At 41.1% G+C, this 24,025-nt stretch overlaps 2 protein-coding genes and 1 pseudogene across 2 annotated transcripts in view; 1 reads left to right on the top strand and 2 right to left on the bottom strand.

Annotated features, from left to right (window-relative positions):
* Positions 1–9,100, bottom strand: part of bean1 (brain expressed, associated with NEDD4, 1) — a 41,689-nt gene extending 32,589 nt beyond the window's left edge. Inside the window, exon 1 of the mRNA XM_088350658.1 lies at positions 8,898–9,100. Coding sequence (XP_088206784.1) covers positions 8,898–8,946 — 49 coding nt within the window. The 5' untranslated portion in view covers positions 8,947–9,100. The remainder of the gene's footprint in view (positions 1–8,897) is intronic.
* A 3,006-nt stretch (positions 9,101–12,106) lies between these two features.
* LOC148353580 (arylsulfatase I) lies at positions 12,107–17,664 on the top strand. The gene is made up of 3 exons (XM_088350647.1): positions 12,107–12,369; positions 15,076–15,408; positions 15,476–17,664. Exons 1-3 carry the CDS (start codon positions 12,107–12,109, stop codon positions 16,560–16,562), a joined length of 1,683 nt encoding a protein of 560 aa, XP_088206773.1. The 3' UTR covers positions 16,563–17,664.
* A 1,412-nt stretch (positions 17,665–19,076) lies between these two features.
* Positions 19,077–19,166, bottom strand: LOC148353581 (U2 spliceosomal RNA; annotated as a pseudogene).
* Positions 19,167–24,025: the final 4,859 nt, after the last annotated feature.

Genomic DNA, 24,025 nt, shown 5'->3' on the forward strand with positions numbered 1-24,025 from the left:
AAGAAGCTTTGCACAAAGAGTCTATTTTGAACTATTGAAAGAAAAGTATTGTCAATAAAAATATTGGTTGGAATGAGCTTTATGTTTTTGTAATGCAGTCACTATGTGCAGAAAAAATGCATACACAGTATCTATTCAGTTTTCTCCCTTTCCCTTGTTTTGAACTTTCCCAGGTTTTTAAGATCTCTTGGGTATCGGTAGTTGTTGATAGAAATGTCACTTATATGGTAAGCAGAGGCAGTAGCTCAGGAGGTAGAGCGATCGTTTTAGGATTAAGGGATCCCAGTTCGAATCCCGGCTTGTCCATGTTACATGTCGAAGTGTCCTTGGGTAAGACACTGAACCCCCCAATACCTCCAATAAGCAGGTTAGCGCCTTACATGGCTGCACAGATCACGGCCGCTATTGGGAAATGTGAAGCACAATGTAAAGCGCTTTGGGAAGTCATTGACTTGAAAAGCACTATATAAATGCAGATCATTTCATTTCATTTCAGATTTCAGAGCAAACCCGACCCCTTGAAATGTCCAATAGAATCCTCCAAAACAGAATGAAAACTGTATTTTTTCAACCAAAATCAACTTATTTTTCCTTCATTAGTGAAAACTAATAGCCTCCTGAAAAGATATGGCCCTTCTTATTTTCAAATCAATTCATTTGTAAAAATGTGTCCGTTTTTGTTAAGGAATGTTATTTTACTCTGCAAAAGGATAGCATGGAATTGAAATATTTTCTCAGTAGCTCAGTTGCTACACTCCTAAATTTTGCAAAATGCTCCTGAATTAAAACCGGTCTGGCTCTCGTTTTCTTCTGCTGTGAGCCACTGCTTCTTTTGAGGATGCAGTGGAGGGAAAGGGACAGAAAAGGGAATTGGTTCCGTCCTGATAGTTTAGTATCACTCCATCATGTGCCAGGTATTCCATATGTGTGTGCACACCCTCGTTTATCTCTTCCCAAATCATCCTGACAGCCCATTAAGACCACAAGTCGCCCTCATTTATTCACTGTGACAGACCAACTTATCTCTAAAAGTGGCCCAAGCGGGGGAACGGCAGAGCGCACTTTTGTTGAGGCCTATCGGTTCTTTTTTTTAATGTTATTTCCAGCAAAGAACTGTACTGTACTTGGGCGTCAGCGATCCATTATCACCAATCCCATATTGCTGTGAACAGTGTTGGGAGTAACGCAGTTTTCTCGGTAACAAGTACTGCAACGCGTTATTAATACAACGTTGTAATTAAACTGTCATTACATAATGGTGTGGTACTTTGCTACTTTTTGAAAGGAGCTCACAATATTCTCTGTTCTTTAACTGTTCCTTCTTCATGGCCCTCAATACGCCAAAAAGGCGGCATGTTCATATGTTAGCCATATCCCCCTAGTGGGAGGTGGTAATTTCTGACTCTTTTTGGGAGATTGATACAGAGGAGGGGATTCCCAGCCCCCTCGCTCAACCCAACTGAAGTGTTGGGAGTCATTAGGTGACCAAACCCCCCAATTCCAACCCCTAATGCTGAACGCCAAGCAGGGAGGCAACAGGTACCAATGTTTAAGTCTTAGGTATGACTCGGCCGAGGCCTGAACCACAACCTCCCAGTCTCGGGGCGGGCGCCATACCCCCAAGGCCACCGAGCTGGTAATGTTCATATGTAGGTACAAAATATAACTGAATATAGTTACAGTGACGCCGTCTTTAGCAGAGTACGATAACGTGTCATTTCTATCTAATTATATTCGGATATTCTTCTTACTGTACATACACGCATTTACAACTATAAAATAAAATACTGAAATCAAGGGGGTCAGTCATATGCCTATATTTGTCATGATTACTGATTTGGGGCACCTGCTGCTGCCCCGTTGGCACCAACAGCCCTGGTCGCTGATTGGCTCCCTGCCACTTTCTAAACCCCTCGGCTCCCTGTTACTGGCGTCAGATCGTTGCGAACCCATCCTCCCAGCTAGCCAAGCTCATTCGGTCCGACATTTTCCTGCCCTGATTTCTCCTGCCTGAAGTTACTAGTTCCTGTAACAAACAAAAATCAGCAACACACCCAACACTGGCTGTGAGTGGGGACTGGTAGAAGGCCTTTAATAAGCCGTTCTGGTTGTTAAGATTTGTTAATCTAACAGCGCTCTTACTCGTGGTATTAGGGTAAGGCGTTTTCCATTGTGTGATGTCATTACGCTTGCACCGTTTGGTTTTGCTATTTTAGATTGCAGTGTTGTGTTGAATGGAGCCTTGTTCTTGTTTGCTTACTGTCGAGGAATAAATATGCTTGAAAGCTGAACCACGATGTCCTGCTTATCTTCTCATCCATAACACTGGCCCTAACATTGGCCCACCTAAAATGCAATGCACAGTTGAGGCCACAATCAATTATCCCTGGTCGACTATTGCTAAAAGGAGGGGCCGTAGAACGGTTTTTGGCGGGGGGGTTCAGGCTGCAGAAGCGTGCCTTTGTGGCACGCATAAAATTAAAGCAACGGTTTGGCCTTGATCCATTATCATTGGTTGACTTTTGCTAAGAGCGAGAGCCAAAAGAACAAATTAGTGTCGTTTGTGGCAGCACAGTTCTGAGGTCATGAGATCGAACCTCCAGTGTGGACACTCCGGTTTCCTCCCACATTCCAAAAACATGCATGTTAGGTTAATTGGCCGGTCCAAATTGTCCGTAGGTGTGAATCAGAGAGTGAGTTGTCTGTCTCTCTGTCTCTGTTTGCCCTGCGACTGGCTGGCAACCAGTTCAGGGTGTCCCCTGCCCACTGCCCGAAGATAGCTGGGATGGGTTCCAGCACCCCTGTGACCCTACTGAAGATAAGCGGTGCAGTTAATGAATGGATGGATGTTACTGTATTGTGTAGTACAACTGAAGACAAGTGCTAAAGAGCACAAGGAAGAATACAAATCTACGAAAACCAAACCACACTGTTTTTCTTATCATATGTTTGGGTCAATCATACCAGATCTAGACAGGTGAACCTCATGTTATGTCAAATAAATACAATTTTTTTGACCTAGGAACATTTTTAAAATGAATGTTATATGGGGCAGCACTGCGGTGCAGTGGCTAGCGCGTGTGCGGCACAGTTCTGAGGTCATGAGATCGAACCTTCCTGTATGGAGTTTGTATGTTCTCCCTGTGCTTGCGTGGGTTTCATCCTGGCTTCCTCCCACATTTCAAAAACACGCACGCCAGGTTAATTGGTCAGTCCAAATTGTCCCTAGGTGTAAATGAGCGAGTGAGATGTCTGCCTCTGTGTGCACAGTTCAGGGTGTCCCCTGCCCACTGCCCTGCTCCAGCATCCTCACGACCCTACTGAGGATAAGCGTTGCAGATAATGGATGGATGTTATGTTAGAAATTCATGTATGTTTGCATATTATTCAAATCAATATTTTTTTTTTTAATGAAGCAAGTTGTTACTACCAATAGGAGGCACAATGTCCTCTTAAAATGTAAATTATGCAGCATATATGTCTCATTTGGTTATGGGCAAGGGGAGCCTACACTCATAGCTACAACGCGAATACACTACTGCAAGAAAGAAAAAAAGGCGCTGGTGATATTCCCATGAAAGCATCCAGCAGTGCAAACATCAGAGTACTTTGCTGCTCCAACAAGAGAGTTTACAAAGCATGTGGGAGGAAGTGGAGAGCAGATGCCCGAGCCAGAAATCACTACAACACGCCTACGATACGCCAGCCCTGTTTGTGAGAGCGTGCATGTGAGAGGTTACTTTCCAATCATTCCATATTGTGTATTACTAATTACATACTGTACGTATTACTCCTTGCAATGTGCCCTTATTTTAAATTTCCTTCAACATGTATACATTTAAAAGCAAATGTCCCGTTTCCTAACCCGAATATCTACAGTAAATCCTTCTTTTCTTGATGGTCTGGTTTGCATTTTGGTCTGCATTTAATATAGTGCTTTTCAAGTCACTGAAGACCTTCTGAAGTGCTTTACAATGTACTTCACACTCACCCGTTCACACACACACTCACTGATAGCACACGTTTAACCCGAAAGAGCCGGGAATCGAACCTAGACATCTCGGTCCCAAGATGAGCGATCTGTCTCCTCCATTACTGCCGCCCGCTATAACATACAAAACAGGGGTAGGCAAACTACAGGCCGGGGGCCACGTATGGCCAATCAGTCTTTTTAGTCTGGCTGGCCAAAATAAAATCTATAAAAATGATTGTATATACTGTATATAAAATGGTGAAAATATAGTAAATAATCTAATTTGATAAAATGATAAATAAACAGTGTCATAATTACTGATGTGACTCAGCTGTGCCCGCTCTTTCGGCGCCAACTGCCGCGGGTTCTGATTGGCTCCCGATCAGTATTTTAATCCAGTCCTGTCTGTCCCCTTTTGTCAGTCCGTCTGCGAACCTCAGTGAACACAAGGCAAGCCTTTTTCGACCCTGACTCCCACCTGTCCCCTTTTTTGCTCCTGTCTGTCCCCGGCTTCGACCAGTTTTTGATCCTGACCACGTCTGCTCTTCCGTCCCGGCTTTCGAACCCTTTTTGTCCCCAACTACGTCTTCTCTCCTATTCTGGCTTACGACTCGCTTCCAACCCCGACCACGTTTTTGATCTCCTGTCACGGCTACCGACACGTTTTTCCGTCCCTGACACCGCCATCACTCGGCACTTTCGCGTACCAAAGCGACTTGCTTCCCACGTCCAGCGGACACCGGCTCGTGGGCGCAGCCCTTTCTCTTTCCTCCAATAAAACTTTTGATAAACACAATGCAAGTGGGTCCTGTCTCTGTTCTGGTCCTGACAAACGTGTTTGTTTGGGGCCACTCTTGTCACCAGTTTCCCTTGATGTGTCATCCCCTTTTAAAAAATATTGTTTTCATGAAGATGAGCTTAAAGCAAGGTTTAAATAGCTGACTAGAGTTTTCTGTAGTTTTATCTCCCATGTGTAGAAATGTATTTAAGATATTTATCAAATAATATGCAAATAGCATCTCTTAGCTAGACCTATTGCATTTTTAATGCATATTATAAAATTTAGGATACGAAGGATATCATATACCTGTATTACTTTGCCATGATTCAGAATGTTTCAAACAATTTTTTTTATAAATGGTCTACCAGCTCAGTAGCCTAGATGGTAAGGCGCCCGCTTTGAGACTGGGAGGTCGGTGGTTCGCGCCCCGGCCGAGTCATTCCTAAGACTTAAAAAGTGGTCGGCGGCGCCCTCTGTTGGCTGCGGCTGCATCGGCTCGCTACAACGGGTCAGGTGTAATCGACATTTCGTTCTGTGTACATTGTTACACAGAATGACAATACAAGGAAATTATTTATTTATTTATTTAGTAGAAAAAATATATATAACAAGCAAATGTTGGATACCTGCCTGTATATGTATATATATATATATATATATATATATATATATATATATATATATATATATATATATATATATATATATAATTTTTTTTTTTTTTTTTTTTTTTTTTTCCCAGCCCCCTCGCTCAACCCAACTGAGATGTTGGGAGTCATCAGGTGATCAAACCCCCCAATTCCAACCCCTAATGCTGAACGCCAAGCAGGGAGGCAACAGGTACCAATGTTTAAGTCTTAGGTATGACTCAGCTGAGGCTTGAACCACAGCCTCCTAATCTCGGGGCGGGCACCATACCCCCAAGGCCACCGAGCTGGTTTATGTATTTATAAATGCATAAAATTACTACTATACTTAAGAGACGTATCTCCAAGTTTATTAATATATTCATTTGCAATGAAAAGAGAAACAAAATTTACCTAAATTAAAGGAAAGTGCCATAAAATGGAGAAATGGAGATATGTACGTCTTTTTTAATAGCCTCCACTACCTTTTTTCCTGATGTATTGCCGGGGTATCGGAATAGTGTTTCTACAGATTTAAAAAAAATAAATAAATAAATCTTTCCTCCTGGTCGCTCGAACAAATTTTTTGAACCAATGCGGCCCTCAACACTTAAAATGTTTGCCCACAAGTTATCAAGAGATATTTCAAGTTATCATATATTAAAATTGATTCAATTAACATTACTCAGTTACATAAAGCACATAAAGTAAACATATACTCTGTAATGTAGTATATGTGATCTTTTAGGGGGGGCTGGTTAGTGACAGGAGCTCGAGGTAGGTTGCAAGAGAATAAGTGTCTAGGGATTAATTATTCCTCCAGAGCTTTGCATACTGTAAAGCAGGGGTCTCCAACGTGGTGACCACAGGCACCGGGGGGCCCCCGAAGGACAGCTGAGGCGCCCGCGGACCTGTTCTGAAAATAGCTCAGCAGTGATGAGTCGTTGTGATTTTCGAGTAAAATGTTTTTTTTTAGTGGTTGACTGAGTCTATTTCGCCCTACTTCCAATTATTATCCCGTAATAAAAATAAAAAAACATAGTAATTACATAAGTTGCTGTGCGCCCTTTGCGACAATTAGTAACAAAAAGTAGCTCTCGGCTTAGAAAATGCTTGGGGAACTGCTGTACAGAGTTGATTCCTCCATAATTTAGATACGATTTGAAACATTTCAATTGAAGCATTTGTTTTCTTAGTAGTAACTGGATCGCAACAAGGCAGAAAGAATTGAGACCTGATCAAAATAGCAGTCATAATTAGCACAAAAATAAAAAGCTAATACCGTAATTAAAATGAGAACAACTATGGAAGAGGATTAGGGCGAGTAAAAAACACAACATTGACAGGATTTTTACCTTTCTGGTATTTTACACTAATGCTTCAACATTTAACAAACCATAAACAAATTAAAACATTAATTTATTATCTAATTAATTCTTATTTTACCAAAAGAAAAATGAAAAATAAAATAAAACAATGAAATAATATTTTAAATGGAAAAAAATATCTAAAAAGGATTTTGCAGTTTCCAGAGGAGAAAAAACAGCAAAGAAAATATAAAACACGAGTAAAGTTTTTTAGAAAAAATTAATAGTTGTACCTTACTTGAGGTTTGGGATGTGTAAAAGTGGGATGAAATTTTGAACAAGTAGAATAGAATAGAATAAAATAGAATATACCTTTATTGTCATTGTTACAAAATGGGTTAACATATTGTGACAACGAATTTGGGCATGACACTCCAGTTTTACACATTCACAGTGAGGTATGAGCCAAGAAGATAAAGGAACAGAGAAGATAAGGTTATAAAACAAGGGGGATATGGCTATAGTTATAATTTACATGGTATTTACACAAGAAATGTCGGCATGTGGGATGTTACATACAGTGTTATCGTGATACCTTTGGCATCGTAAGGGTTGTGCAATATTGCATTTGGTGCAAAGTCATCATAGTGCAAAAAAAAATAGTCAGCATATGCATTGGTGCAAACATAGACATCATAAGTAAAATTTGAAGTGGGCATTGACAAAAACAAAACATTTTCCATTCTTAGCTGGAGCACTGAGTAGTTGGCCTTTCGCAGCCAAAAGTAAATTTCCCAAGTGGTTGGCAGTACGTGTGCGGACAGTCGTCAACACAGCCCAGATAATCATCGGCTGCTTTCTACACAGTTGACTCACGATACTGCAGCTGAGCCAACAATATTATAAAGGGATCTCCACCTCTTTGACCTGCTGCCCTCTGGCAGATGCTCTCTTAAAACAAGGACCTTTAAGCTAGCGGAGACAGTTTCTTCCTCAGGGTCACAAGTACCCTAAATAAGCACACAAGACTGAAGAAAATATATCTTACTACTAATGACCGCCAATGTTGTTGCTTTTTTTTCATTGCACTATTTTCTAATACACATACACCTTAGGTCAGTCTACAACAGCGGTCTCAAACTCGAAGCCTGGGTAGCTTCCCTCTACAATGTAGAAGAAAGTTAAAGGAAATGTGTATCGTTTGATCCCAGGCTGTGGTAGTATTCTGTCGTGCAACTGAAAAGGGCCACAAAATCACAGGTAAGAATGAAAATTACGCAAACTAAAGTGAGCATAAAGCCCCATTTTATTCTATTTATGGCCAATTACGACATCTCCAGCTATGTGAAACTCATCCTATGTAAAATAAATATAAATAAAATCTCTCAACATACAATTATTTCAAAACAAGGCACATCTATATGATAGTTCATGTGGTTTGAAAATATTCATTTTTTTAATGAAACATTTTCTTACCACTAGTAGGCACTGAATAGAACACACTGTAAACTTAAGTGCAGTCCTTGATGATTACGGATTGATTCATTACTGATTAATTGATTTATTTTAATATGAATTCTTAATGGTTTTTTTTTTTTTAGATTTTGTTATTCCGTGAATGCACTTAAAACCGATGACATTTGAAAACAGTGGAATGTTTCAATCAGAACCTTTATGGGGAAAAACCCAAATTCGTCTAACCTCAACCAGACCCTAGACCAGCAGCCCCTAGGTAAATTGAGTTTGAGACCCCAGGTCTACAAGTACTATGTTGTATATATTGTATATATAATGTTTGAAGTAACTTAATATTCTTTAATTATATTATTGTTCTTCTTTTTGATTTTTTATTACCAGTTTATCTCAAATGGCCATGTCTAATCTGAACAATTTGGGTCAATTTGAATTACTTAATTCTGAAAATCTCCCATAATTCAAGTTATGAGGAAGACACATTTCTGGAGCTACCTTCAAAATGAATACAGTTGTTTTTTACATCCCTGCCCTATCCTTTATTTTGGTATATGGACAAGGGATGTGGAGACTTTTGATGTCCTCAACACACTCCATACGAAAGACAAAACCCACTCATTTATTCATGCACTACGTGATCAATGTGACACATGTGATTCACATGATGACAAGCTCATGACCTCAAATGACCAACATGACATTGACACACAAACACGCGTGTACACACTTGTGCTTACCTGCAGCAATGTAAACATCCCAGTGCACGTCCATTGACTTTGCACGCATGTGTGCCTCATCCCATCAAGATGGACGCCACGTGTGGCTGGTTCCCGCCTCCCAGGACGTGGCCCACCTCCCCGGAATAAGGCCCCTTGGTCGTGAAACTGTTTCCTAAATGTCCCTCCTTCTCCTTCTTTGTCTTTTTCACATCGGCGCTCAAGCTCTGCCTGCTGATCTACCCTACCCTCCCCCTCGCCCTCCTTTTCCTCCTTCTTCCTCTCTGTGTGCCCTTCCCTGCAGGATAGTCCACTTCAGCATCATCAGCATCCCGCCAGCATCCTCGTCCTCATCTAGTCCGTTAACGTCCTCTAGCGGCGGCAGTTTAGTAGTGCAAGCTAGTTTTGGGGAGTCGAAAAAGCCCCTGTGATGTCCTCATTTAAGGACAATCTTTGTGCTTGTTTTACACAAATTGCATGAAAATGTGAATAAAAAAGAAGTCTCATTTGTATTCTACTGTTCGGGCTAAGGAAAAGTCATTTAGCATTAAAAGTTACATAAAAATAATTTAGGGGATTTATTTCTAGGTTTTTAACATGACGGTAGCAAGTCATTTTGACAAAGACAACAGGAGGGATAAATCAACAAAAACAGGATTTGAATACCTGTCAACTTTGTGTGACTTAAATGTGTACAAGCCAATCTAATAAATAGTATTCTAGTTCACCAAATTTGTATTTTTTTTCCCTTTAATGATTTTATTAAGTGTAAAATTAAGGTCTAACCTCAAAAGGTCCAAATCAGTAAGGCAAAGATCTCAAACACAATTTACCTGCGGCCCACCTTAGCTAGGGTCTGGGTGGGACTGGGCCATATATGGTTTCCACTTGAAAATCTCTGATAATATAATTTATATCCATCCATCCATTATCTGTACCGCTTATCAGATTCAGATTCAGATTCAGATTCAGATCTAATTTATTGTCATTCTAGTACACGTGTATACAGAACGAAATGTCGATACATCTGACCCGCACAGTTTCCTTGAATGTACAGATATAAATAAAATGTTGTATTGAGTACTAATAATATACTAAATAATTATGGCTATGTATAGTATTTTAAAGTAGTGCAAGAGTGCAAGAGGAGCAGCTAACCAGATGTGCAAAATGGGCAGTCAGGTAAACAAGTCAGGTAAACAGTAACAATAACACTGTAGTACGAATAGTGCAGAGGAGAACAGATGTGCAAGGAGTGGCTAGCTATAAAGAACTGCCAGTAGTGCAAAAAAGTCAAACAAAACCAACAGATGTACAGATTAGCAGCAGTTTAGATTTACTATGTGTTTGATTGACCGTTTAACAGTCTAATGGCCAGGGGGACAAGACTATTGTGGAACCTGGTGGTCCTGCACCGCACACTGCAGTACCTCTTCCCCGAGGCTAGCAGAGTGAACAGTCCATGATGGGGGTGAGAGGGGTCCCTGATAATGTTCTTGGCTTGGGATAGGCAGCGCTTCTGGCCAATGTCCTTAATGGAGGGGAGAGAAGTCCCAATGATTTTCTCTGCTGTCCTCGTCACCCTCCTCACACTACCCCAGTCGGAAGCGCTGCAGCCTCCACACCACACAGAAATACAGCTGGTCAGGATACTCTCTATGGTGCCCCTGTAGAATGTGATGAGGGAGGGTGGGGGCAGGTGGTCTCTCCTCATCCTCCGCAGGAAGTACAGGCGCTGCTGTGCCCTCTTCACCAGTGATGCAGTGTTCACGGACCAGGTGAGTTTGTTTGTGATGTGCACCCCTAGGAACTTGATGCTGCTGACAACCTCCACAGCCTTTTTTGTTAATGAGAAGTGGGGCATGGTTGGGCTGTTTTTTCCTGAAGTCGATAATGATCTCTTTATCCTCAGTAGGGTCGCGGGGGTGCTGGAGCACATCCCAGCTATCTTTGGGGAGAGGGCAGGGGACACCCTGAAATCACTTGCTCATTCACACCTAGGGAAAATTTGGACCGGCCAATAAACCTGACATGCATGTTTTTGGAATGTGGGAGGAAACCGGAGTGCCCGGAAGAAACACACGCAAGTAGGGGGACAACATGCAAACTCTACACAGGAAGGTTCAATCTCATGACCTCAGAACTGTGACGCACATGCGCGAACTGCTGCCGTGCTGCCCAATATAATTTATAACATTTGCTAGTTAAAATGAGATCCAAAATTGAAAAACAGGTAATAATACAGGTAACATGTATTATTTGATGATTTGATTTGATTTGAATGGAAAATGAGTGCTAAAAGGTACAAAGAATAATATAAACTACATAGACTCAAAGTGACCAAAAAGGGCACTTTTAGTTCTCAATTTGTTCCCAGCCTTTTATAAATTTTCTGGTCATTTGTTTACAGCTTCAGCCAACTCTCTTTGGGCACATTTTAGCCTGGTCATGTGCGGTCCTTTCTCAAAGGTTTCTCATTTACCTCATGCTGAGTATTCAGAGTTTTTCCTTGCCCTCATGTAGGTTTTTAGGTTTATATATACAGTTCTGAGGTCGTGGGAACCTCCTGCGTGGGTTCAAATCCAGCTCCCGGCCTTACTGTGCGGAGTTTGTATGTTCTCCCCATGCTTGCGTGGGTTTCCTCCGGGCACTCCGGTTTCCTCCCACATTCCAAAAACATGCATTTCAGGTGAATCGGCCGGTCCAAATTGTCCCTAGGTGTGACTGAGCGAGTGAGTTGTCTGTCCCCGTGTGCCCTGCGATTGGCTGGCAACCAGTCCAGGGTGTCCCCTGCCCACTTCCCGATAATTGCTGGGATGGGCTCCAGCATCCCCGCGACCCTACTGAGGATAAGCGGTGCAGCTGATGAGATGAGATGAGATGAGATATATATATATATATATATATATATATATATATATATATATCCTTTTTTTTTTACTTGTTTTAAAATTGAGGGATGGATTTCCAAACATTGATATAAGACCTATCCATATGTGTGTGTGTGTGTGTGTGTGGGTGGGTGTGGGTGTGTCACCATGTACACACTAAAGTTGACCTGGTTTTCCCTTCAAGGTGTGAGGTGCCCAAAAGCCCAGTGGAATGTCAGAAGGTAGTGCAAAGGTGCGTCTTTTCATGCGCATCCAGAGGGCTCACACATTGCCATTTCATCCTCCTCCCCTCACAACCTGGGTGGTGCTGTGGGAATCTCAGAATTTTCCGACCTAGCAATGGAGATGCACGTCTGCTGCACGCTTCTCCTGGCAATATTTTTTAACGTTTGTCGAGGAGAACCTCCGGGACGAGGCCCGGGAAAGGCACCTCATCTGATCTTCATCATGGCGGACGACCAAGGTTATGGCGACGTTGGATATCACGGCTCGGATGTCCAAACTCCTGTATTGGACCAGCTGGCGGCAGAGGGTGTGAAACTGGAAAATTATTATGTTCAACCCATTTGCTCACCTTCTCGTAGTCAGCTTATGACAGGACGGTCAGTGATATAACAATTATTATTTACATCTAAACTTTGAATCCTGATTAGTGTGTTAGGATGTGTAGGTGGGTGTATGTGCAAGTGTGCGTCTGTGTTTGTATGTGACTTATAGGCTCAGAGATGGCTGAACCGGTTTATTGTGAAAATGTACAGTTATACTTTACGACTCAGTGAGTATCTTTAGCTAGGTTCCTTATCAAGGCACTCCCAATAAATACCAACAAAATAGCTAAACAACTGCTTTTTTGTGGTCTGCTTTCACGGGGTCTGTAATGTCTGTAATGGCCTCTGGCGGCCAAATTAGGTATTGCAGCTCCCGACTACTGACCACTTCAAGCAACTGAATCCAATCTTCTCTCATAATTGCTTGTTATATATGTATATGTGACCATAGCGCAGTGATGACACTTGATTCATCTTAAATGCCATTTTATTTCCTAATCGACACTAAAGAATTGAAAGTTTTATTTTCAAATTTAACACGAGAACAAGAGAATAAACTTTGTTTTTCAAATAAAATTATAGAAGAATTTTTCATTTCAATTCTAACTCACACTATGTCACAAAAGGGAGTACACTCCTCACATTTCTGCAGAATTGTAATTGTCATGTTTAATAGAACATCACAGAGGAAACATGGCTTTGACACAATGAAAAGCAGCATGTCAACAAAGTCCACGGCTTACTAGAAATATATACTCTGGTCTGATGAGAAGAAGTTTAATTTATTTGGCTCAGATGCTGTGGCGACCACCAAGTAAGGACTGCCAACATGTTTGTGTCCTGCCTAAGGTCAAGCATGGTGTTGAGAATGTCATGGTTTGGGGCTGCATGAGTAAAACAGGAATTGGGAAGTCGCATTGCATTAAGAGAAACACAAACTCAAGGATGTACTTAAAAAACTGGAACAGAGAATGATCCTCTTTTCTCCAGAGACTGGGTCGCAGGGCCATGTTCAAGCCTGACAATGACCCCAAATTCACTTTTAAGTTGACCAATGCTTTTCTAAAGGAGCTAAGGATAAAGGGAATGAACTAGCCAGCAGGTCTCCATGTCTAAATCCAATATAACATATTTGGGGTATGCTCAAGCGGAAAGTGGAGAAGCACAAGATCTTAAGTATCCCCCAGCTTTATCATGTTGTCATGCAGAAGTGGAACAGCATCCATTGCCAGGAGGACAAAAGTTGTTCTGCAAAAGAATGGTGGCCGTACAAAATATTGACCTTCAGAACTGTTCACTTAAGGGTGTATTTACTTATGTTACCAGGGGTTGAGCTACTAATGGCTATATTTTGAGTTTTTTGAAGGGGAGAATAAATTTACACTGCTATAAAAGCCTCACACCTTGTGTCAAAGTAATGTTTATTCAGTGTTGTTCAATTAATCACTATGATGAAATCTGCAGAAATATAAGGGGGGGTCTTACTTTTGTGACATACTTTTCATTGATCGGTTAACTTAGTTTGACTCATGTGTCCGGTCTAGACTGTATTTGTAGCGGGCCAGAATAAATCATTCAATGAATGGGCCAGTTCCAGCCAGCGGGACGGACGTACAGTATGTTAGACATCGCTGGGCTAAAAAAAATAAAAATAAAAAAACTTTAAAAAAAAAAGCATTAACAAGTAAAATATGGTTACAATATGGTAGGTTCCGTTAACCGTTAGGGTCGTGGGGGCACCATTTCCTGTGGTGTGTCTTGGGCAAGTGCGGCGTGGTGGCGCCAATCCCACTCCGGGCTACCATATGTTTCCATCGAGACTTTCTGCGTGGTAGGCGTATGTGCTAACCACTGCATTGCGGAAACACTATAGGCAAACAAAAACTCTCTAAATGCAATATTTTCATTTCAATAAAGTTTTTATTTTTAAAAAAAAGAATTTTTTTAGCTTTTCCTTTTAGTGTATTATAACAGATGACAAGTACATACTCAGGGTTCAGCATCCAAGATTCAACATAATGATGCAATGTTTTACCCCATTATTTGATTAATTCAAGAACTTTTATATTTTAGGCCAATATGAGCTTTTAAGGCCTGGAATATATGGTATACATGTGTTTACAATGCCTCTTTTACATTACTTGGTTCCTGCTCTCCTCACCTTGCCACGCCACGCCCTGGGTACCAAGTACTTTTCTGAGTTACGTTTTCCATCACAAGGTCGTACCGCACCATGCACGGGCGAAGTCAAGTCAAGTCAAGTCAAGTCATTTTTATTTGTATAGCCCTAAGCAAGTCCCTCTTGTGGTCAAATTTACAACCTAAACAACAACAAATTGGCTTGTTTTTTCAACCTGATGCTTATAACAAGCTTTTTTTTCCAGGTTATATTATTGTTATTAGTAATAATTGTGGCATTGTTATAATGGTAAGAAGATCATTCCTTTCCCACCATTAATATATTTTTATTTTATTGATTTTTATATTTTAAAGGCAAGGCTAGGGAGGCTGGAACCGCACATTAAATCACTTTGAGGACTGCCGTTATGCTGATGTGGCCCTCAAGGCTAATTAGTTTTACACCCGTATTCTAGAACAAGTGCTGTGGGTCTGGTCATTGAGCGCCATTCTCCTGCCTGTTTTCTATGTCGTCCGGGAGACCTTAAAAACTGTTCAGTCTATGGCTCTTGAACACTAATCTTTCCTGTCACAACTTTTTAATAAACTATTTTAATATTTTTCAACTCATTTGACTTTTAGCTACCAAATCCATACTGGCCTGCAGCATTCAATCATCCGTCCTCGTCAACCCCTCTGCCTCCCCCCGGACACGCCGACACTGCCCGAGCGTCTGTCAGAGGCGGGCTATGCCGCGCACATGGTTGGCAAGTGGCACCTGGGCTTCTGCCGGGCCGGGTGCTCACCCACCAGGCGGGGTTTCCACAGCTTCCTTGGCACGCTCACTGGCAGTGGCGACCACTACACCTATCAGAGCTGCGACAATGCCGAAGCTTGCGGCTTTGACCTGCATGATGGAGACAGGCCTGCTTGGGACCTGGCAGGAAATTATTCAACGCTGCTTTATGTTGACAGGTGAGTTCAATATAACTGTATTTTTTTTCAGATCTTCATGTTGCAACATGATATTTCCTCTCCACAGGGTGAAACAGATCCTGAGAAGTCACAACCATGAGACACCCCTCTTCCTCTACCTTTCTCTCCAGGCAGCCCACACACCCCTTCAGGCACCCGACCGCTTCCTGGACTTGTACCCATCTGAGGGCAATCGCTTACGGCGTCACTACGCAGCAATGCTCAGCTGCTTGGATCACGGCGTTGGCGAAGTCGTTGAGCAATTGAAGGCCACCGGTCTTTACAAAAACTCAGTTGTGATCTACTCATCAGATAATGGGGGACAGCCTCTGTCCGGAGGATGCAACTGGCCTCTTCGGGGAGGCAAAGGGACGTACTGGGAGGGCGGCATCCGTGCTGTGGGCTTCATCCATAGTCCCCTATTGAAGAGCAAAGGCAGAGTCAGTAGGGCGCTCATCCATGTCTCTGATTGGTTCCCCACGTTGTTGTCTTTGGCCGGTGTGAAGTATTCCCAGCAGGACCTGGATGGTCACAATGTGTGGGGAGCTGTCAGCAAAGGGCTTCCCTCACCACGCTCCGAAATTCTCTTCAACATCGACCCGGTCTCCAGGAAACCTGGTGATCCCTATGACAAAGCGCTGGTGCTTAACGGCTTTGGGATCTGGGACACGGCGGTCAGGTCCGCAATCCGTGCTGGGGATTGGAAGCTTCTAACAGGTCACGTCGGTGACGGCGACTGGACCCCGCCTCAGGCATTTAACGACGGTCCGGAGCGCTGGCAGGGACTGGAAAAGCGGCGCAACGAAGTGGGCAAGTCGGTATGGCTCTTTAACATCTCCGCGGACCCTTACGAGAGGTGCGACTTGGCCCAGGCCCGGCCGGAGATTGTCAAGCATCTTCTGCGTAGACTGGCGGACTACAACAGGACCGCAGTGGTGCCGAGAAACCCGCCCGATGACCCCATGGCAGACCCTGAGCTGCACAGTGGGGTGTGGGGACCCTGGCTGGGGCTGGAGGGCCAGGACCAACAAGACGGTAACGGGGGTGTCAGAAAAAATTGGGGGACAAGAGTGAAGCAATGCAAGTTGTGCAAATTAAGAGCGCTATTTAAAAAGGTGGGTACACGACTACAGAAAAACGCTGTATTTTTTTAAGGGCAACAATGCTTGTCGGATCCTCCTAAAATATGTTGAATTATTCAGGAACAGTCTGTTTAATGGCTGTTGGCGCGATCACCCACTAGCGAATCATAGTTTGTCAAATCGCCGACATTTCCTTACACCTTCCAGAAGCCCAATTACCATCAACTCGGCTAAACCGACAGCTTTATCCAATACAGATATTACGGCAAAAGGCCTTCTGGATATTTTCTGGGTAGATTTCTGAACATAAGAACTAATAGCAGAAATGTAATTGGTTAAATGCTTGAAATTCATAGTACACACCAGGAAACAGCACAACTAGGGAAAAGCAATGAAAGGAAGTTGCCAGATAATTTGGAATTATTTAATAAGTATTGACAGACACAATATGATTAACATCGCATGATTTAGATGTTTTTTAAGTCAGCAGAGAAGGCCTTGCAGGCACTCACGGCCCAATTTCGTTTGTAACAATGACAATAAAGGTATATTCTATTCTATTCTATTCTAATTCATTAATAAGGGGACACATTGGCTGGATGCAAGTGTTTGAGTTTTCGTCTTTTGCCATTACTGTTCATCTCCCCCATCAACCACCCACCATCAGTTCCTCAGATACACTCTGCAGTTCCCTCTAGGTCTCCTCATCCTACTCATTTTTGTGTTACACACTGAAATAAATTAAGTATGTACTGTGTGCGTCTTATAAGCAATGATTTTAGAGTAAATTATGTTTCCTATACCTCTTACCTCTTCTCTATCAATGAAGAATGACATTTATTACACGGATGTATATTTTATAGTATTGTTTTTGAAGGAATCTATTCATAGAAGCATTTTTAAACGGGTAAAATGTTAATCTAGGGAAATTGAAGCGGTGATTTTTATTCCAGTGTTCCCTGCAGGAAGGACTATAGTGCAATTCTTCCTCTGCAGAAAAGCCAATCCAGGATACAGTATCATACATATATTTTATTTGATAGTTTATCCACTGGAAAACCAGAGATTAACATATTTTTGCAGCAACAAGTATTTTCTTGGTGTCAAGATGTTTTATGATGATGACTATCATGTTTGATTGTAATGATTTTATATTATATTATATTAAACGTATTATTTGATCCCAGCAATTGTTATGATATAATGTCTATTAGTAGGCTTTCATTATTAAACGATTATCAAAATAATTTAAAACTATTGTAGTACTTTATTACACATATTGAAAGTGAATTATACAAACATATACTTACTTCTTTTTCAGGAACCAGAACAGTATCAGGACCCAAATGCGTGACGTTCTCACACAAGTGTTTTATTTTACGGGAAATAGGGAGTCATGTACGTTAGGCAGGGGTCTGGCGTGGAAAGACAGGAGGACAGAAACCGACGATATCGATTCCAATTGCCAGAGTTGATTTCGGACAGATGGGGTCGATACCGGACAGGACAGACAGACAGGATTGAAAATGAAACAGGATATCGAAGATAAACAGGACAAACAAGACGGGAATGTAACTGGAAATCGATACTAAACAGGACAAAAATAAATGGAAACAATACCGGAAAGGAAATACCAACAGGAAAACAGGACTGAGTCAGAACCCACGTCTTGCGGGGCAGAGGTTCGTTGACGGACTGACAAAGTAAGAGTGCACTGAGCTTTAAAAGACGGAAAGGCAATCTTTTAATGAGCCGCAGCTGGCGCCACACGGGCGGGGCCAATTGGGCGCCATGGCAACGTGACACTTATTCATAGAAAATGTAACTTATTTTGAAACTCATCTTGTCCATAATAGCCAGAATTTTATTTTCATTCATCCTTTTCCTGGACCGCCTAAGATACAACATAATTAATAAAATTGATTGTATACTTGCTTTGAAGGGACAGTGCCTATTATTTACCACCTCCCAGGGGCAAAACATTATTTAAATAAAAAAACAATATTGTTTAAATGATAAGAAAAAAAGATATACTATCTATGTGTATTTGTATATTTAAAACTCTTATGTTGAGAAATGTGTATTTTTTTTTACTTAACATTGGCCTCACTTAGATGGAGCTGACATTACTGTCCATTATTGCTGCAACAAGTACCCGAAAACCAAAAACCTCACAAAAGGCTGTGCTTTTTTTTTAACTAGTGCGGTTTGATCACTTTGTGTCTCAATAGTTTGTGGTCTTCCTTGAGCTTTTTAGAACTCGTTTTCAGTTGCACTACCCGATACAGTGACATCTTGTGGTAGAATAATACACACTGTCCCTTTAATTTCCTTACAAAGAACACAATTACTTTTCTCCTTACTTAATAATATTTTGTACTTCATTACTCCGCTACTATTTAAAAACAGACCTTTAGGGGTTGGGGTTTTTAAGGGTTATTGTTCTATCTTCGTTATTCATTATCCATTATCCGTTATCGGTCAGTTCATAATACGCTACAAAGCCTAGGAGCCGGGACACTTACTCTCAGCCAAAAGGCCAAGCTAAGGTCCTAGCCCTAAAGCCTTGCTGCGATCATTGCGAATGCACCGTTCCCGGAGGTACTGCAATACCGGGCCGATGCGTGGAGTGGACAGAGCAAGCTCTTATTCCATCTCCGGATTGCAAAAATCAAAGATCATGGCTATTTTTGCTTAATTTACATTGTCGCACACCTCGATACACAATGTGAGGTTTGAACAATGTAGTGAAGACCTTTATCTGCAAGCAACACAACTTTGAATATAACAATCAAGAATAAAGGCCATGTTTATTTCTACATACAACACAATACAACTGAATATAGTTACGGTGAGGTCGTCTCTAGCACCGGGTACGAGGCCACGTTGTTTCTCCCCTAAAGTTATCCTGATATTCTCCCTACCGTATATATTCACATCTAAGCCATCTTTAAAACAATGAAACAAATATTAATATCAGTGAGTCAGTTTCTATGCGCATATTTGGTTGTGTGTCAATAGTAGTGAATGGTAGGCAGAGGAGGGGAAGGGGGCATGAGTTGTACAAAAACAACAAAATCAATGGGACAAATATGAGCACAGAATATACAGTAAGAGAATGCTGAATTTTGGTCTTTCTTATTTGTATTTTTTTTTTTTTTGCAATACACCATGCCTGGAGAAAAAGAAAGATGTCATGGACATTATCCAGAAAAGGAGAACAAAATGTTTGAGTGGGTTGATCACAAATTTGATATGGAGTGTCTCGGCTGTGTTGGTTCGCAAACTCTCAAGATTGCACAAGCCAAGAAATATGAACGCTTTACCGCTTCCACATGTTGGTGTACACAATTTATTTTATTCCCTTTATCATGTGGCTATTGTTAATCAGTTTAATGGGGGCAGCTTCAATATATTCATGATTAATAGTAACTTGAGAGTTACTTTCAGAGAAAACGCTACTTTTGGGTGTCAGTAATCTGAAGTAACTAGTAACTCTAAGTAATTACTTTTTTAGCAACGTGCCCATTACTGATCCTCACACTATTTTTACCCTCTGTACCACTTTTTACAACATTGTAATGGAGTATTATGGGAGTTCAGCCGAAACAGTGTCCTAAAATATGGTACTGTGAGTAAAATTTGTGTAACAATGAGAGAAAATGTAACTCCCTTCTGTGGGTATATTATTATTATTACTTATATTATTGTTGTCATTATATATGTTATCATTAGGCCAGACCACGAGAATATAGTCAGACATTAAACTGATCCGTGGTACTGTAAAGGTTGCTGAGCACTGCACAACACAATATAGTGACATCCAGTGGTCAAATAATACACACTGTCCCTTTCATTTTCCTCTTCATGATTCTAACTGAATCTTGTCACAAATTCGCCTAAAATATAACACCCCCACACCATACCCCAAACACACACACACACACCCCAAAAGAACCACTGGTGACTGAGACTTTTGAGTGTGATGCCCACACAAGCCTTTTCCAGTCTGCAGCGGATGAATGCCCTGCGGAAAAATCAAACGCCGTCACATGCTGTAAATCGCCAAGGATGTTTCACACAAACACATGCACACCAGCCCACTCGCACATCAGCACACACAGACACAGGCAGAAGACAATGCATGCTGTACGTGGGATGGAGTTGTCGTATCCTCTGTTGGCTCATTTCAACTAAACTGACCCCTTTTCTTGTGACGCTTATAAAGTCAAACTGAGCCACGGTGGGCTAACCACATTTGTTGTTATTTTGATGACAACATTTTACGTGGGGGGATAAATCTTTGATTGCAGCAAAAACCGTACCTCTTTTTACCTTTATACCTTTAACCCCTTAAAGTTGGAACTCGCCTGATTTTCTTTTGCAATCATATGGCTGCCGATGAGTGGAGCATGGGCATGTTAGCTGGAAAACAGCTGGGAAAAAGGTATGAAGCTTTACCTGGTTCCAGGTCAAATTTGATCACAATCTGAAAAAAACTAAACATTAGTATTTTACAAATTTTTATATCGTGCATCCCAAGAGAGGGGTTAAATAATTTACGCGGTGTAAAATTCGTCTAAAATTCCCATCCAATACTGACAAAAGTGAATTCAATGTGAAGAATATAGACGGGTTTAGTTGCATTTACACACATTTATTTTCAACTTTGATTCGAATACAGCATGTAAAATTGCATGAAATTATGTTGGGAATTTCAATGGCTAGGAGGTGCGGCGGCTGAGTCCAGGGTTCGATTTCAGCCACCGCAACCTCCCGGTGTGGAGTTTGCATCTTTTCCTCGTGCTTGTGTGGGTTTCTTCCGGGCACTCCAGTTATTTCCCACATTCCAAAAATCTGCATGTCAAATGAATTAGCGACCAAATTGCCCTTGCATGTGAATGATTGTATGTCTCCCTGTGCCCTGCGAATGGCTGGCAACCAGTTTAGGATGCCCTAAAGATGGCACCAATGGGATCTCAATTGAAATGATTCAGGAAATAATAGACAATGATAGTGTTTGTGTGAGTGACCTAGCTCAGGAGTACGATCGGTCAACATCTCCTATTTGTACGCTATTGATACAGACATATGTCATCAAGTCAATGAAACCGAGCGACTGTTTTTCAAAGTTGCGAACCACTATTCATGACGAGGTGGAAAGTCTTCTCACAAGAAGGAGATAGCGGGAGATAGCAGAAGTTTCTGTCCAAAGACCAACAACTTGAGGCAGCGTCGGGTACAACCGGAATGGATTTCAAAGCCTGCAATGGCTGGTTTGAGAATTCAAGAAGACTGGCTCTGTGACAGTGGTTTGAAATGAAGAAGCAAGAAGTGCAGGTTGCAAAGCCGCAGAAGAATTTTTAGCAGCGTTTCGTTTAAAATAAAAGAAAGAAAATACTAAAAGTGCGCTGAAAAATATTTGTGTGCGTGTTCATAAAACGTAACAGTTTCTTTAATTTTAAGTGTACAGTAAGTGCTTACGTCTTATTACAAGTCATGCGCCGTCAATCCCCCCTACTCCCACTCCTCTGCACCAGGCACACTCCTTCGTGATAGAAAATTCGTCCTGATAAACTCACATTTTTTTTCGCAAATAACATCTTATTTATTTTATTACTGTATTTCTTATAATTAATTACTATTTGAATGTGGTTTTAGTGATCTGGAAGATGTGTTTTACAACTATTTAGGGTTAATGAGGATGCTTTTGGGAGGTTGAGAACAGTCTAATTATTGTTTGATTATTTAATATCAGGAAAATTTGCTTGTCCCATGGATATTTTGACCTACGACCCCGATCTGGGAATGAATTAAGCTCGTATAAAAGGTACCATTGTATTTGATTTTTGAAAATAGTGATTTTTACGTGACTTGCAAACATCCTGCGGATCTATAATATTTCATAAAGGATTGGGAAATAGCTTTCACTGGCCACTAAACTCATGCAGGACTTTCAATCTCAAAACATCACTTTCTGGGATGTTGGCCCAGGCTGGCTCTGATGAATCATTAGAAGTGCTGAGTGCAAATATGTCCTGCCACTTTTGTGCCAAAATTCGATACAAACCTTGATTTAAGGAAGTTGAGTCCAAACCACACCCAGTGGGCCATTTTTAGCCGGACAACAGTTTCTCAGTGGCCCACAGAACAGACTTAAATTTCTGTTTTCGAGTAAAATCGTTTTTTCCCCCATGTGTGCCGATGATAATGAAAACTGATTTAAATTTTCAATTAAGAATAAACAATATTCCTTTTCAAGTAATTGCTTGTAAAAAAAAAAAAAAAAAGTTTGTTTTCGACACATCGCTTCTGTATTGGTTCCTCAGGTAGGACTTACTGTCAATTTAAGTGCTGTTTTAGTGTCTAACATCGTCTTTGATCACTCCAACATTTTGTAAAACACTAAGATAATTACAATTACACTTATAATATACAATATAGAACAATATAACAATATAGAACTTAGGTCTGTGTTAAAATAAAAAAACGCGACAAATTTTTTTGTGTGGCCCTTCTGACAAAAATTGTGGACATCTATTATTCATAACATCACGTCTTTTATAAACAAAACATTCTGTGGCTCAAAAATTTAACTTTGCTTTTCTTATATGGGCCATTTTTTATGTAGAATTAGAATAGTCTTGAATGTTATTGATAACAACTTAATGAACCCTGTTTGCAACAAGATTAGACACGGTACTCCAGGATCAACACTTAATCAAGACATAAAAGAGAAAGATAAGATAAAAGCATGTCAGGATAAATAGGCAAAAATATTTACAAGTTGGTAATTAGAGACTGAGTTTTCAGTACATCCTAACAATAATTAATTGATTTTTTTACCGGCAACAAAATTTCTCTCTCTCTCTCTCTCTCTCTCTCTCTCTCTCTCTCTCTCTCTCTCTCTCTCCCTCTCTCTCTCTATCTATATATATATATATATAATTATATATATAAATTTATATATATATATATATATATATATATATATATATATATATATATATATATATATATATATATAACACATACATAATACATAATACATACATACATACATACATACATACATACATACATACATACATACATACATACATACATACATACATACATAAACACACACACACAAATAAACACATCTACACACATAATTTATGTCATGATTATTGATGCGAGGCACCTGAGTCAGCCCCTTTGGCACCAACTGCCTCGGACGCTGATTGGCTGCTCATCTCTTTTTAAACCCCCGTCTTCCTGTCACCCACTGTCAGTCCGTCTGCGAACCTCAACCCCACACTAGGCAAGCACTTTTGGACCCTGACTCAGTCCTGTCCAGATTCCCGTTTGATTCCCGGCGCTGACCCCTTTTCTGAACTCAATTATGTTTCTGCTCCACTGTCCCGGCCATCGACCTGCTCTTCCCCCCGCTTTCGACACTGCCTTCGCTCGCCACAGAAGTGCCACTTCCGCGTTACAAGCGATCTGCTACCCGTGACCGACGATATCCGGATTGTGGGTGCAAGCCCTTT

The sequence above is a fragment of the Urocampus carinirostris genome, chromosome 13 (genome assembly GCF_059441175.1).
Source record: "Urocampus carinirostris isolate Australia breed hairy pipefish chromosome 13, RoL_Ucar_1.0, whole genome shotgun sequence".
Lineage (NCBI taxonomy): Eukaryota > Metazoa > Chordata > Actinopteri > Syngnathiformes > Syngnathidae > Urocampus > Urocampus carinirostris.

Coding starts and splice junctions, on each gene's coding strand:
- LOC148353580 (XM_088350647.1), top strand. CDS start 12,107: ATGGAGATGCACGTCTGCTGCACGCTTCTCCTGGCAATATTTTTTAAC. Junction 12,370..15,075: donor AGTCAGCTTATGACAGGACG/GTCAGTGATATA, acceptor TTTGACTTTTAG/CTACCAAATCCATACTGGCC. Junction 15,409..15,475: donor ACGCTGCTTTATGTTGACAG/GTGAGTTCAATA, acceptor TCCTCTCCACAG/GGTGAAACAGATCCTGAGAA.